Source organism: Lycorma delicatula, chromosome 3 (genome assembly GCF_047948215.1).
Source record: "Lycorma delicatula isolate Av1 chromosome 3, ASM4794821v1, whole genome shotgun sequence".
Taxonomy (NCBI): domain Eukaryota; kingdom Metazoa; phylum Arthropoda; class Insecta; order Hemiptera; family Fulgoridae; genus Lycorma; species Lycorma delicatula.
The window spans coordinates 15,623,602-15,637,709 of record NC_134457.1 but is presented as its reverse complement, the minus strand read 5'-3'; the positions used below and the strand labels follow the sequence as shown (position 1 = coordinate 15,637,709).

The window sequence follows — 14,108 nt, the reverse complement described above, 5'->3', positions numbered from 1 at the left end:
AGACAATAGTGAGTGAGCAAGCTCTTTTCACTAGATTAATATTGGTGGTTTTTCTGATGGACCACCAAACATCTTAAGATTTTTTGGAGTACTAGAAATTTTGGTTTCACAAGTACTTGGGAAATACAGGACCACCTCTGCAGAAACTATGCGTACAGGACATTGTTCAAGAGTCACTACATAAAGCCATCCATCCATCGATGGATGGCTTTCCTCTTTGGGTTATGATTGGGAAAACATTCATGTAAATCAAGTACCAACTCAACAAGGTTTTGTTTTGTTTCATGTAACCAATCTTAGAAACTAACATACCCATACATGAAAAACAATCAACTTAGTACTTTTTCCTGTTTAGCCTCCAGTAATTACCTTTCAGATAATACTTCAGAGGATGATATGTATGAGTGTAAATGAAGTGTAGTCTTGTACAGTCTCAGTTTGACCATTCCTGAGATGTGTGTTAATTGAAACCCAACCATGTCAACTTAGTACTCTACAATAATTTAGTGTGCTTTTTTATTACTTTTCTTTAGTTAAATTAAAATATTTACTTTTAGTTGCTTTTTTCAGGGATGTCAACCATATGCAATAGGACCAGCAAATCCTTTAAGATTATATACTCCACCTTGTTCTAAGAAATGTACAAATAAAGATTACAAGATATCATACTCTAAAGACAAGCATTATGGTAATTATTGCTATTTTTTGGGTTCTAATGTAATTTAATAATTAATTAGTGTTTTTAACATACATTGTGGACTCAAAGTCAGTTTCTCCTGCATGCAGATTTAATTCTGTCAAAGGTGGAAAATTTTGTTATTACCATTAATTAGCTAATATAATTATTATTTGATTGTTGTTTAGTTCACTTTTGCATTTGTACTGAAAGTAATCATATTTAAACACATAGAACAAGAACCGCTTTTGTGCTTTATTATTGGTGGAAAAATAAAAAAAATTACTGCTGCTTTCCATGAAGAATTCCATGCTAGTTCTCATCATCAACTTGTCAAAATTTGAGTAAGTTGAATACTCCAGTTGTTGGAAGTGCTCCACTAGCAGGTAGACCTACTGTTTACGCCATTTGGCGTAAAGTTGTTTTTATTTTCAATAATGTTTTTTGTCTTTATCTTATCTGCTGTGGTCGCAATGTTTCATAAAAGCAATTTCTATTTAACCACGTTAATTTTTAACTGTTTTTTGTTAGCTCATTTTAATATTGTCAAGTTCCTAGAAATATACATTTCTTTGTCTGCGATCACGTCATTTCCTGTACTTGTTCGTATTTCAGTATTTTTATCAGTTTTACGTAACTCTTTTAATGGTCTGTCTGCTTATAATATTAATTTTCGATATGTTGTTTCTTATCCAAACTTCCCATCTATGCTAATTTTCTTTGTCTTACCAATACCAGCACACTAGCTCTTGTTGTCAACACAATATTTCGGTATTTTTATCAGTTTTACGTAACTCTTTTAATGGTCTGTCTGCTTATAATATTAATTTTCGATATGTTGTTTCTTACCCAAACTTCCCATCTATGCTAATTTTCTTTTTCTTACCAATACCAGCACACTACCTCTTGTTGTCAACACACACACTCTCGTCGGTTTATTGCCTTCTTTGTTTCCCCCTCTACTCTTCACGCCATCATTTTCTTCAGTCCAGATTAGACTTTCGTAGTGTGCGGACCCAGGACTCGGTCTTCTCTCTATCTTCGTACAGTTGCTGTCCAGAACAGCAACTTTCTTGGTGTGTTGACCTACGGACTCACTTCACTTCTTTACTTCGTACAACGCAGTCCAGAATAGACCAGTTATTCTTCAAATTCACTATATTACGTTTTTCCTGAAAGTGCTTCAATTACCACAAGCTGTCAATTCTGTTGACACCGAATTTTCTCCAGCTTCTTATTACAATTTCAGCGAAGCAGAATTTCTTCAAACTCGTTGCTACACATTTCAGACGCCCAGTCTTGCTCAACCTCGAAGCCACATTCTCACCACTGTATTCCTGATACACCACGGCGGACTACGCCCAGGAATTTACTGTATGTATTTGTTTTACCTTCATTCATGAGTTTCTCTCTTACAAATATTTGTGTGCTACAGGCAAGTTCAGTTTTTCATTACTTATTACGTTAAACAGTTATGTTATCATTAAAATTTGTGGAACATTCAGTTCATCATACCTATGCCTTCCAAGTTTCAATTTCACTTAAGTACAGTCACGACAGGTTACTTACATAAGGTTGTCATTGTTCAGCTGCAACCTATTTTACGTGCTCAATTAATTTCAATGCGTTTATATTGTAATTAACTCTTTATTTTTATGTTTACTTATCACAATTTGATTATTGTTATTAACTCTTTTTGTACTAGAATATCATTGTGGCCTTTTTTCTACACTAAACTAGAATTACATGTATTAATTATTTAACGTTAAGTTTGTTGATGTTCTTAATTCAGAAAAGGCCAGTGCTAATTAAGATTTATTGTAATTCGTTTATCTAAGTTAATGACATTCGTTCATTGCTATTTGTCACATTATAGTATATGTCAGTAGTACAACTGTTTGCCAGTTACATTTTTCTATTGATATTATGTTTTTCTAAATTTACAATTAAAATTAAGGTGTTTCATGTTCTCTTGTTTTTCAGGCTTTGTCAAAAATGTATATTGTCAAAATCTGTATTTAAAAGTGTATATTCATGTATTTATTTTTTTCATTTAACATCATTGTTCAGATGCTGATGTAAACAAAAAATGCCTCTATTGGGCTGGAAATAATTTGAAAAAGTTTAGAAAAGATTTTAAAAGAACTTAATTTTAAGTATATCAGCCAAGATTATTTCCAAAAGATGATTTTGTCAGAAGTATTGAATTTTGTGAGGAATTTATTATTTGTTGTGCAACAGATCCAATTTCTCTAGCTTAGTGATAAGATCTGTTGAAGAATGCTTCAAATTGAATGGCCTAATAAACTGTCATAATTGTATTTAATGGTCTGACAAAATCTCCATATGATTGCGGGGGATGAACTTAAAGTTATTGGAGTTCAAGTTTGGTGTGGGATCATAAAAAAACTGACATTGGCTTCCCTTTATTCAATGTTTATATGCTTACTTCTTTGATAGTATAACAATTTTTTTTTGGTTTTGGAGCGCCCAACAAAGATTTGTTATTAGTACCTGGAAGCAATGCTTCTAATATACAAACTATTTCAACAACACCAACGCTAAGTATCAAGGACATATAAACTAAATAACGGTATTATAAAACAAATAAAATTAACAATCAAAACACACAATATTACAGGTAAAGTAGTAAAAAAGATAAAACAGATTATAAAACACTAAAAAACACAATACAATAATTACTAAATATTTGAATACAGACACATGGCCTTAAAAATTAATAAGAAATTCGATAACACTGTCCCATTGTTTCCTAAAATAGTTTGGATGTTAGCCTCTAATTTAAATTTCTGATGCAATGCCACATACCAGACACAGTCCACAAGGATGTGGTGTACCATTAGTTAGTAATCACAGCGAACACAAAAAGGTGCATCAGTTCTAGTCATGAGATAATGTGCCCTATTCACAAACTGCAAACAATAACCTCCTCTTGATGGTTATTTCTGCATGAACAGCTTCATGCAGAAAAAACCTTGTAAGTGACATAGTGTTCTTAACTAGATGAAGTATAATGTTGATGGTACCATTCCATTCAGTTTGCCACTCATCTAGAACAACTCTCTTCAGAAAATGACAAGATCATCAGATTAATACAATTTATGAAAGCCTGAAAGCAAGACTCTTTTCAACACTTGTTGCCTGAAGTTCCAGAATGGATGAGTCTTCAGCAGAAGCTTACACTTGTAGTACACTGAGTCATTTCAGAAATAATTGACTGTATTCTACAGACAACAGGGTATTTAGAGTAGAGTAAGTAGTAATTTTATAAAAATTACTAATCGCTGCAAAACACTCATGGAATCTGAACAGAAGGTGCATGTCAATATGTTGGAGTATGTTATAAATAGCATACAGTTACATGACGAAAACACTGACAATGGTTGGAAAGCCAAACATGTATGTCCTATTTCCAATCACAATAATAGTGAATCAAACAATTCATATCTTGAGATGTTATTCCTGAGTTATTAAACAACACTATATTTGACATTAACCATCCCTAATTTGCAAATAAGATTCCTCTGGGTTTGTATCTTTTTACTATGCTTTTCAAGTTCGATTATCTTAGTCACTTTTTATCTCAATTCTTTTCTCAGATGGCTAAAATACAACTGAACCATCACCATGTTCATGATTTTTGATGTCTTGCAATTTTTCATTTTGGGGATTTGTCAAAGACATAGTATTTTATTTAACTCTAAATAACCTCAACTGCTTCAAATTATATATTGAAAATTCAGTTGAATTAAAAACTGGGGGGACTAATCTACGTTGAAAAAATGTATAATTTTGGTTAAATGCTGCTATGAACGTATAGGATGACACAGAACAGAACAGAAGAATGACACTGAACATTTCCTTCAGTATATATTACACATGTAATCATAAGAATTCTTTTTAATCTCTTTTTGTTAACTATTTTCTTATTAGTAATTAGAGAAACTGACTTTTAACCCATTGATATTTAGTTAATTTTCTTTTCATAAGAAATTCTTTAATATTAAGATTTGAGATTGATATTACTTAAAAAACTATTTCACCAGATAACTTCATTTATTGATATACAGCTGTTTGTTGATTGGTATGATTTGTTTGTTTTTACTGACTGTCAGAAATGACTTTATGTTCCTTTATGAATTAGATTTTCTTAACTATTGTTTGAGGAGTTTTAAAGTACTATACACAAATTGTTCCTAATTTTATGCAAATGCCTGGAAAAAAAGTTGGCTGTACATCATCTGTAATTTTTCCTAAATAATATGTCATTTTTGACTTTAACAAACATATTGAATGGTAGTGAAGATCAATAATGGTTCAATGACAGAATATGAGCTGATTATTATATTTTACTAATGATTATTTACTAAGGATTTATCAATCTTGTACAGAGTGATAAATTTTTGTGTGGAACCAAACTATCAAAATTCTGTTCTGAGCACTTTCTTTGAATAAAATCTTGGATGATTCATATTACTGAGGAATTTCTAAGAAGCTTATAATAATGAAAGAAGGATTATTGTAATGTAATATTCATTTACTTATACTTCATAACAAATAAAATATGAATTACCTAAAACAGAATAAGTTACAGAATGGTAAATATTTTCAAAAAGAATATAATAATTTTGTTTCAAAAGAAAAAGTAATTCCTCCTTGCTAAAGTCCTTTGTTTCAAGTCAAATTCACTGTATTACTGCTATAGAAAAAAAGAGTGATATTATACTTTTTATTAATTTTGAATGACTTGATTAAATTCATGATTGGAATGTAGCTGAGCAGTGAGCAATTAGGAGCTGACATGGGTATTTATTGTTAAGTTTCTAATGATAATGAAACATATCAACTGGTGTTTTCATAAAATAATTTTAGATATGGAGTGGGATAGACCATTTTGAAAATTTATTTCAATCAAATCTTAGAAGGTTACAGTACATGCTGTTCAAGCATCCAGTGGAAACATTTTATATGTAAAGGATTAATACATTAAGGATTGTGTGTATAAAGGATTAATTAATTGAAAATAATAGCTGTACTTGCATGATGTCTTCTATTTTACTAACAGATCTCTGGACAAAGGTTGTGAAGAATTCTCTAATATCAATCATGAATAAACATAGAAAATGAGTATTATTGTGATAGCACAAACTATGAATGGGTGTGCAAAAAAGTGTACATAATATTTACTGTTATATAATAAGTGTTCCAAATGTGACTGTGCAACTAAACAAAAGTATCTGGATCTCAATCAATAGAATTCTATTTAACTTGTTTTTTGATAATGTCAGCATTGAAACTAACAGCTGATTTCCATGTTTCATTGTTGCAAAACTTTTTATTTTCATAACCAATCATTTATCCTTTCATTGGCCAACTACAGGAAGAAGAAACTCCTGGAGCAAACTTCCAACAAGATGGAGCAACAGTACAGACTGCTAATATTTCGCTAAATTTACTGCATGACGTTTTCAGGGAAAGACTCATTTCAAAGCACCTATGGCTATTGAGTTCCCCAAATCTTACAGCTATATATTTTTATTTATGGGGAGCGATGAACAGAACTGTTTTCAATAACAATCCCATATCCTGGATGAACTGAGAAATAATATAAGTGAATTTGTAAATGTTATCACTTCTTTAATGCTTCAAGCATGTATTTTAAAACAAATTGAAGTGCATTCAGGCAGGCCTGTAATATATAGTTACATATTGTACACCTCCTATAAATAAAAATTCATTGTAGTAAATATTATTCCTGTTTTTATTATTACTATTTGAAAATAATGCATTTTTGTAATTATTGGTGTGCAGTTTTATTTAGGACAGTTAATATTACAGAAAAGTATTAATAGAACAATAAACTCCGATCTAATAGCAAGTGTGGTTTATATATTGGGGCTGCAGACCAAGTACATACTTTAGTAAAAGCAGCTTAACCATCTTCTAAGTGTTTGTATTTATAAATAATCTACTTTTGTTAAAAAGAATAGTTCTTAAAATTAAAAAAAAATAACATCCATACATACCTATCATAGACAATAATATTATTTTAATTGACGAAATAATGATGGCCTATGAGAAAAGGCTTTATTATGCTTCCATTTCCATTTTTAATAAACCACTAATCATGTGGGTTGTCTAGTTAGAATATGATTAGCAAACTGGCTTCTAGATTGGCTGGTATAACGTTTGATTCTAAGGGTCAATCAATCCTTTTATCTATCATTTCATCTTTTTCATTTACATACATGTAAGACTTTCCTAGATTTTAATTAAAAAAAAGAAAAAGAAAAACTATAAAAGTATATTCACCAATTTAAGTTAAATTAAAATATTTTCATTCATAAAATAAACATTTTTAAAATTTTTAAATAATGCTAACTGCATAAACCTCAATTTTCTACAACCATCCAAGTTTAATTTAAAAACCAACCTACCATCCAAGTTTGATGAACTGCAATTGATTTACATAAATGTAATATTTTAAGAAATATTTTTATAATGTGTAGTTATCATTGCCAGTTGAAGAATTGAAAACATGTACTCTTATACTGAGAATAACAAAATAAAATATAGACTCTAAAAAAACCACTAATTAACCTTTTTTTTAAATCTTCTTTAGGCTCAAAGTCTTATTCACTGATGAAGGATGTAGCAAAAATTCAGGGTGATATTATGGAATATGGCCCTGTAACAGCTACATTTGATGTTTATTCTGACTTTGGATATTACAAAACTGGTAAGTTTGCTTGATAAAACAAGATCAGGGAAAGGTAATTTATATAATTTAAACTCCTGAAATATAGTCCTGTTGCTATATTATAAATACACTGTCGTATAGTAAAATATAATTCATGTGCAGTTTTTAGTACATAAACTACATCTACACATAACTTGTTTCCATTGTATTCATTAATTTTTTTTTTAATAAATTTAGTATTGTTTAAACACGATACCTTTGCTAGTATATAAAAACTCCATTTTGTGGTGTTAATATATTCATATTTGTGTCATTCTTATGAGATGATTAACAAATTAAGAATATGAATTCTTAGCATTTGTGAATCAATGTGCATCCACTTCACTTGAAAAATATTACATGTAAAAACTAAATATCGTATGAACACCTTTATAAACTGAACACCTTTATTCAGTTCCTTCACTCATGGTGTTTTTTATGACAGCCATTTTAAGGTGGTTACAAAACCCATTTGGTACCATGTAGTTTAGTTAAGTTGTTTAATTTACTGCTTTCATCAATTTTAACATTTTGTATATTTCATAGAGTTCAAATATGTTGGGTATGTGATTTTTTGTGATATATGTAATATTATCATGATGTAGTTTATACTTTTGTTTGTGAGTTTGTGATTTAAATTTAATATAATATTTTAATTTGTTCTATATATTTGCGGTTGAGTATGAATGTGATATCCCAAAGATATTTTTCACATGTCCTCCTACACTGTTGGGGTAATTTGGCTATTATGTTTTTATGGTGTTGTCACAAATATTTTGCTTATAGTTTCGATAATAATAAAATAATTTATTTATCAATCATCATATATATAATGCATGATTTTTATATTTGCATTTTGTATATACAGTAATTCATTGCATTTGTCACTTTGTTATGTATTTTATCTAGTATCTTTTCTTAATTTTTTTTTTAGATAGAAAAGAAATATTATATATAATCCACTATTAATTAGATCCAATGAATGGAATGCATTGTATTTTGATAGATAGAAGAAATTAATCTGGTCCTTTAAACAATCTTTTTACAGCTGTGACACATGTAAAGCACCAAATTTATAAGAGACACTAGTAAGATCTGCTTTTCGGAAGCAATGATGGTAACTTTATAGCTAGTTTCTGCAGTGAACAGAGTGAACATTGCCAGTTGTAGAGCTAAACATCCTCTGAATCACATGCATGTCATGATATGTTGGTTCAATGAAGAATTCACTGCAAAACACTTTAATCCTTACTTTCCTTAATAAGCCTGGCATAAGATGATTGTTGTCTTGAGAATAGTTATGTGAAATTTAGAAATGAATTAAGATATATCACTTAAGATCCCCACATAAGATACATCTTGTATGATAAAAGATGTATCTTCTCAGATTGCCTAAAAGGTTTCAGTTGACACTTAACATGGAAAACATACTTGTATAATTTTTTAACTTATTTCTGTGCAAAACAAAGTCTGCCAGTCTGAGACAAAAAAAAAGTTTGAATCAAACAAGAATCACCTTAAATTTCTATACCTTGGAATGTTTTTATCAATTAATTACCTTGTTAAATTTACACTAAAAATATCACTCTGGATATATATATATATATATATATATATATATATATATATATATACACACACACCTCTCTAAAAGTACTAGAGAATTTAAGAAATGTCAATTACGTCTTAGATTTCATGAAGGGAAAATTGTGAAATTCACCTTCCCACTAGTGAGGGAGCAATGATTGTATGTATTAAAGTTGATAGAGGCTAACGAATGAAGGGACCAAACAGCTTCCAGGACAAGGAGCTCTGCCCCTACGTGCCAATGGTTTTTTCAGTGGGTGGATGAGCAGTTGGAGTTTGGGGAAATATATTGCCTTGGGGATGAGAAATCACCCCAAAAGACGCCAGAAACTTCTATAGGAAGTCAACGATATTAGAATACAGAAGGCAATGGAAACCACTATATTATATTTTCCTAGTCAGGCATCATGGTGATATCTTCTTTTGGTTATTATTCTGGAGGTAAAATGACTTCCCATTCGGATCACTGGGGGAAGTTCCAGAAGGAGTGTCCTAGAAAAGACAAAGCAGTGAGAATAGTATGCGAGAACATTACTGTCATCAGATAAGTTGGAAAACTTGAAGAGAGATAAAAATAAATAAAATGGATATAGTAGGAATAAGTGAGGTTAGAAAGAGGGAAGAGGAGAGTTGAGAAGTTGTGTAGTTACCTTATATTACTCAAGAATTGAAAGAGAAAAAAATGGATTTAGAATAGCTGTAAAAAATAATATATCAAGAAGAATACAGAAAGTAACCAATCTGGATGATAACAGTAATGGCTTTAAGGACTGGAATGCTGCCAAAAGATCAAGTAATAGTTCAGATGTACTGGTGCCAATGTTGGAATATAAGGATAAAGATATTGAAAAGATGTACAATAACATTTAGGAGTTATTAGAAAATGAACAGTATTGCTGTAAAATAACTACAGGGGACTGGAACACACAGTGATGGAAAACGATGAAGACAGAAAGACAGTGGGCAAGTTCTGATTGGGAACATGAAATGAAAGAGGATACAGGTTAGTTGAATTTTTGAAGAAAGAAGAAATCATAAAAATAATGAAGGAGAATACAACAAAGCAATCTATTGAAGAGTGAATAATCAATAAAAGAGAGAAAACATAAAGATAGGGAAAGGTGGCTAAAAGAAGAATCTAGACATAGAAGATTTAGAGAAGAAAAAGATGTATGGTACGGATATTGTATTAGTAGAAGGAAAAATTGAACAAGTAAAAAGATACAGATATCTCGGGACAGTGCTAACTGAAGACTGGAGGAGAAGAGATTAAGATGGGAATCGCAATGGCAAAGGAAGCCTTTTTTTGAAAGAAAAACCTACTCTGGAACAACATGGATTTGAACCTGAGGAAGAGACTGGTAAAATGCTATGTTTGGAGAACACTTTTGTATCGTAGTGAAACATGACACTGGGGTAAAAAGAAAAAGATAAAATTGAGGCTTTTGAGATGTGGATCTGGAGGAGATTGGAGAAGATAGAATGGGTGGACAGAGTAAGTAATGTAGAACTATTAAAAAGAATAAATGAAGATAGAACAATATTGGCAACTGTCATTAATACATAAGCAAATTTTGACGTGCAGTACTGGACATTAAAATTTACATATGTTCATAATACAATCCAAAATTTCAAAACAGAAAACAATTTCAAATAAAATGTAAAAGTATTAAAACAATACATTTTTATGTAATTATAGAATTTAATTCCAACTGAAGATAAGTGATACTGTGAAAATTGATTACTGGAAATTTAATTTATATAATTACTGTGTTTTGGTGGTCTATATTTCATGTAATATAATATATATATATATATATATATATATATATATATATATATATAAGCATTAAATGTTATTAAATATGGTATACATTGTTCTAGTAAATAGTTTATTATTCACTTCCTATTGAGTCTAATGCATTCCTCTAAAACTGGTTTTTCTCAGTCTTATCTCTACGTGCTCCCTACAAATAAATACCATAATTAAGTTGTTAGTGCTATTAGAATGGTGATCTATTTTGATAAGTTTATATAAAACATCTCAAATTCTCAGATTTACTGTACCTCATTTTTGATATTCTGTATTTGGTGTATCTATCTTTTTTCTTTGTTCCACACAAAACAACTACTACTGCTTTCCATTCTGAAAATCCACTTGATGTTTCTTAAGTTTATAATTTATTATCTGATGAAATGGATGACCAGTTGAATGTTCTGGTGATGACAACACTAATTGTGAAAATTGTATTATTCAGATTATTTTGATAGTACTGAAAGTGGTAGAGATGTAAACACTGAGAAAAACAAATAGTTTTTCTGTACAGGAAAAGATGGCAAAAAAACAAAATAAAAACAGCAGTTTACTACGTAACAATTAGACCACAATATACTCTGAGAACTGGTCACTTATCTGGAGTTGTAGGAGAGGTCATGTAGCAGTCTCCATGTCAGTCGTGGAATATGATTACATATAATGTGATTGATAACCTATCAGGCTAGTCTAATGTTTAGACTTATCACAAAATCAGCTGAATTTCAAAGTTGAGAGTTCTAATGTTGAGTCTTTGTGAAGGCAGTTGCTTTTATATGAATTTGAGCGCTCATGAAGATACCAATGTTCTTTGATGGTTGGGTTTCAATTAACTACACATTTCAGGAGTGGTCAACCTGAGTCTGTTCCAGGCTACATGTTTACTACCGGTACATTTACACTTACATAGCAATACATCTGCAACTATATCAGGTCTGGAAAACCAGTAGTAGTAATTGCATTTGCTTATACACACACCCACTGGAAAATAGTTGGAGAAAACAACAATGCGACTGATATGGTCATTAACTACAATAATCAGTTTACTATATTAGTTCATGATCATTACAACTGCAAATAAGATACTGAAATTACAAACATTACCAATATAAAAGCATTCATTAGAACTGTTAAACTTTTGGTATCCTATGAAGCAACAGAATTCAAAAGAACTCTGAAAATCAGATGGAAATGGAATAGAAAAATTTAGACTTGCAGTGAATTTAAAATGTTCCTAGATTCAATCAATGAAGGTCACAATTATGATGAACAGAAAATGTTTCCAACGTAGAAAATAATGAAAGTTCAAATTGAAAATTGATAACTCAATGATAAACTGGCAGTTGAGTCCAATTTACTTACAAATTTGGCTAAAAGGTGAAAATATACAGCATAATTTGTGAAAATTAAAAGTATTCCACAGATACATTACAACAGTTCATTTCTAGATAATATTACTCTTGATGGAGAATAAAACTTGTCAGCTCTCTACCCTTCTTTCCAATTATCAAATCTTTCAGTTAGTTACCACTCCATATATTTTGTCTAGCAATATCCTTACCCACACCTCCCTTTCATGTTGTCCATTTATATTTATTTTTCATGGTTTCTTTTTTCTGTATTTTGTCCTTTAGTAATTTTTCAATAGTTTTTAAGTTTTTAAATATTTTTTTTTAGTAAATCCATGTAAAATAAATAATAATTGTTAAATATTTTGCAGGTGTATACATTAAGACTTCAAACAAAAAAATAGAGAAACATTCAGTCAAAATATTTGGATGGGGAGATGAAAATGATGTAAGTTACTGGCTTGCTGCTAATACATGGGGTAAAGATTGGGGTGATAATGGATTTTTTAAAATCAGAAGAGGAACTAATGAATGTGGGATTGAATCTCAAATAACGGCTGGTCTTCCAAAAATTTCAACTGCTTAAGAACTATGCTGGAGATTTTAATTTGCTAGTAGATTTATGTACTTTAATATATTAAATAATTAATAATTTTAGTTATGAAATAAAAGACACTCTTTTAATTTATAAATTTACACCTAAGACTGCATCAAGCAATCAACACGACCTATCTTAATTCATGTACACATTCCATATGTACCTATGTACACATATTTTTTTTAATAAAGGCTCTAAGTCATTTATCTAATTGCACGATATTATCATTATCAGTTAGTCAATTTTTAATGTAACGTTCAGAAAAAAACTAAAATCAAATACTTTTCCAAAAAGTTCCAAAGGTTGAGTAACTTTTAAAGCATGTGAAAATATTAAGCCTAATCATGATTTTGAAACCTAAACCTTCTGGATGAAGGATTCAGTAGTATCTGTACCTTTCAGTGGAATGGTAATTCCACTGGTTAGGAAATTGGTAATTCACTTGGTACAAGAATTATCAGTGAATAATTTTGTTAAGCAAGTCGAATATTATGAACAATTATGAGAATTGAAGAAAATTCAAACTTTAATACATAATTTTTACTGAAGAAAGATCTTTGAAATTTCTGCAGCAATATATATATATATATTATATATATATATATATATGTATGTATCACATAAAAATTGTTTTGTAGGATTACTTTATAAAATGCTCTCAAACTTTCATAAAGAAAGAAATTTTGGGCTAAAATTTCTTCCCTTTGTCCTTTTCCTCTTCCCAATCCTATTCATTAGGACTTTCTAGAATCTTAAAAGAGAGAAAAGGTAAACATACCAATAAAAAAACTCAGTGGCTCTTGATTACTTTCTTTCCCAATATCTATTTTACTACATTAATATTTTTTATTTACTATCAACTACCTACCAGAAAAAAATGTTCTTTTAAATGCAAATTCTATGGTCTTAAGAGAATTTGGTAAGAAATTTAATTAGTTTATAATAAACTGACCATATTAATCAAGTTCTATGAGGTAAAAATACTGACAAACTAAATTCAAATATGAAGCAGGACTTTTTATTTACTGCTCTTTTAAAATGCATATTCATTTTTAAATAATTATGAGAATGGTTGTTTTAACTATTCTGATATTTACTAACCAGTTCACAATTAACCTATTTTAATTTTAGAAGAAGTTTGTGATTAAAATCCTAAGAAATGTCTTAGGAATTTAATCACAAACTTCTTAAGAATATCTTCTCAAGAAAAATATGCATTACACAAGAATTCATTTATCATTTCCTTTCCTTTTCTGTAAGTTATTTATTCATACTTGTAAAAACAAGCTCACTCATAGTCTCCCTACTATTTATTTTTTATAATG

General features: G+C 29.9%; 1 protein-coding gene across 1 annotated transcript in view; it reads left to right on the top strand.

Annotated features, from left to right (window-relative positions):
- The window catches only part of LOC142320855 (cathepsin B-like cysteine proteinase 4), a 37,031-nt gene extending 24,259 nt beyond the window's left edge, over window positions 1-12,772 (top strand). The window contains exons 5-7 of the mRNA XM_075358828.1: window positions 571-688; window positions 7,320-7,436; window positions 12,557-12,772. Of these exons, the coding sequence (XP_075214943.1) occupies window positions 571-688; window positions 7,320-7,436; window positions 12,557-12,771 (450 nt within the window). The 3' untranslated portion in view covers window position 12,772. The remainder of the gene's footprint in view (window positions 1-570; window positions 689-7,319; window positions 7,437-12,556) is intronic.
- Window positions 12,773-14,108: the final 1,336 nt, after the last annotated feature.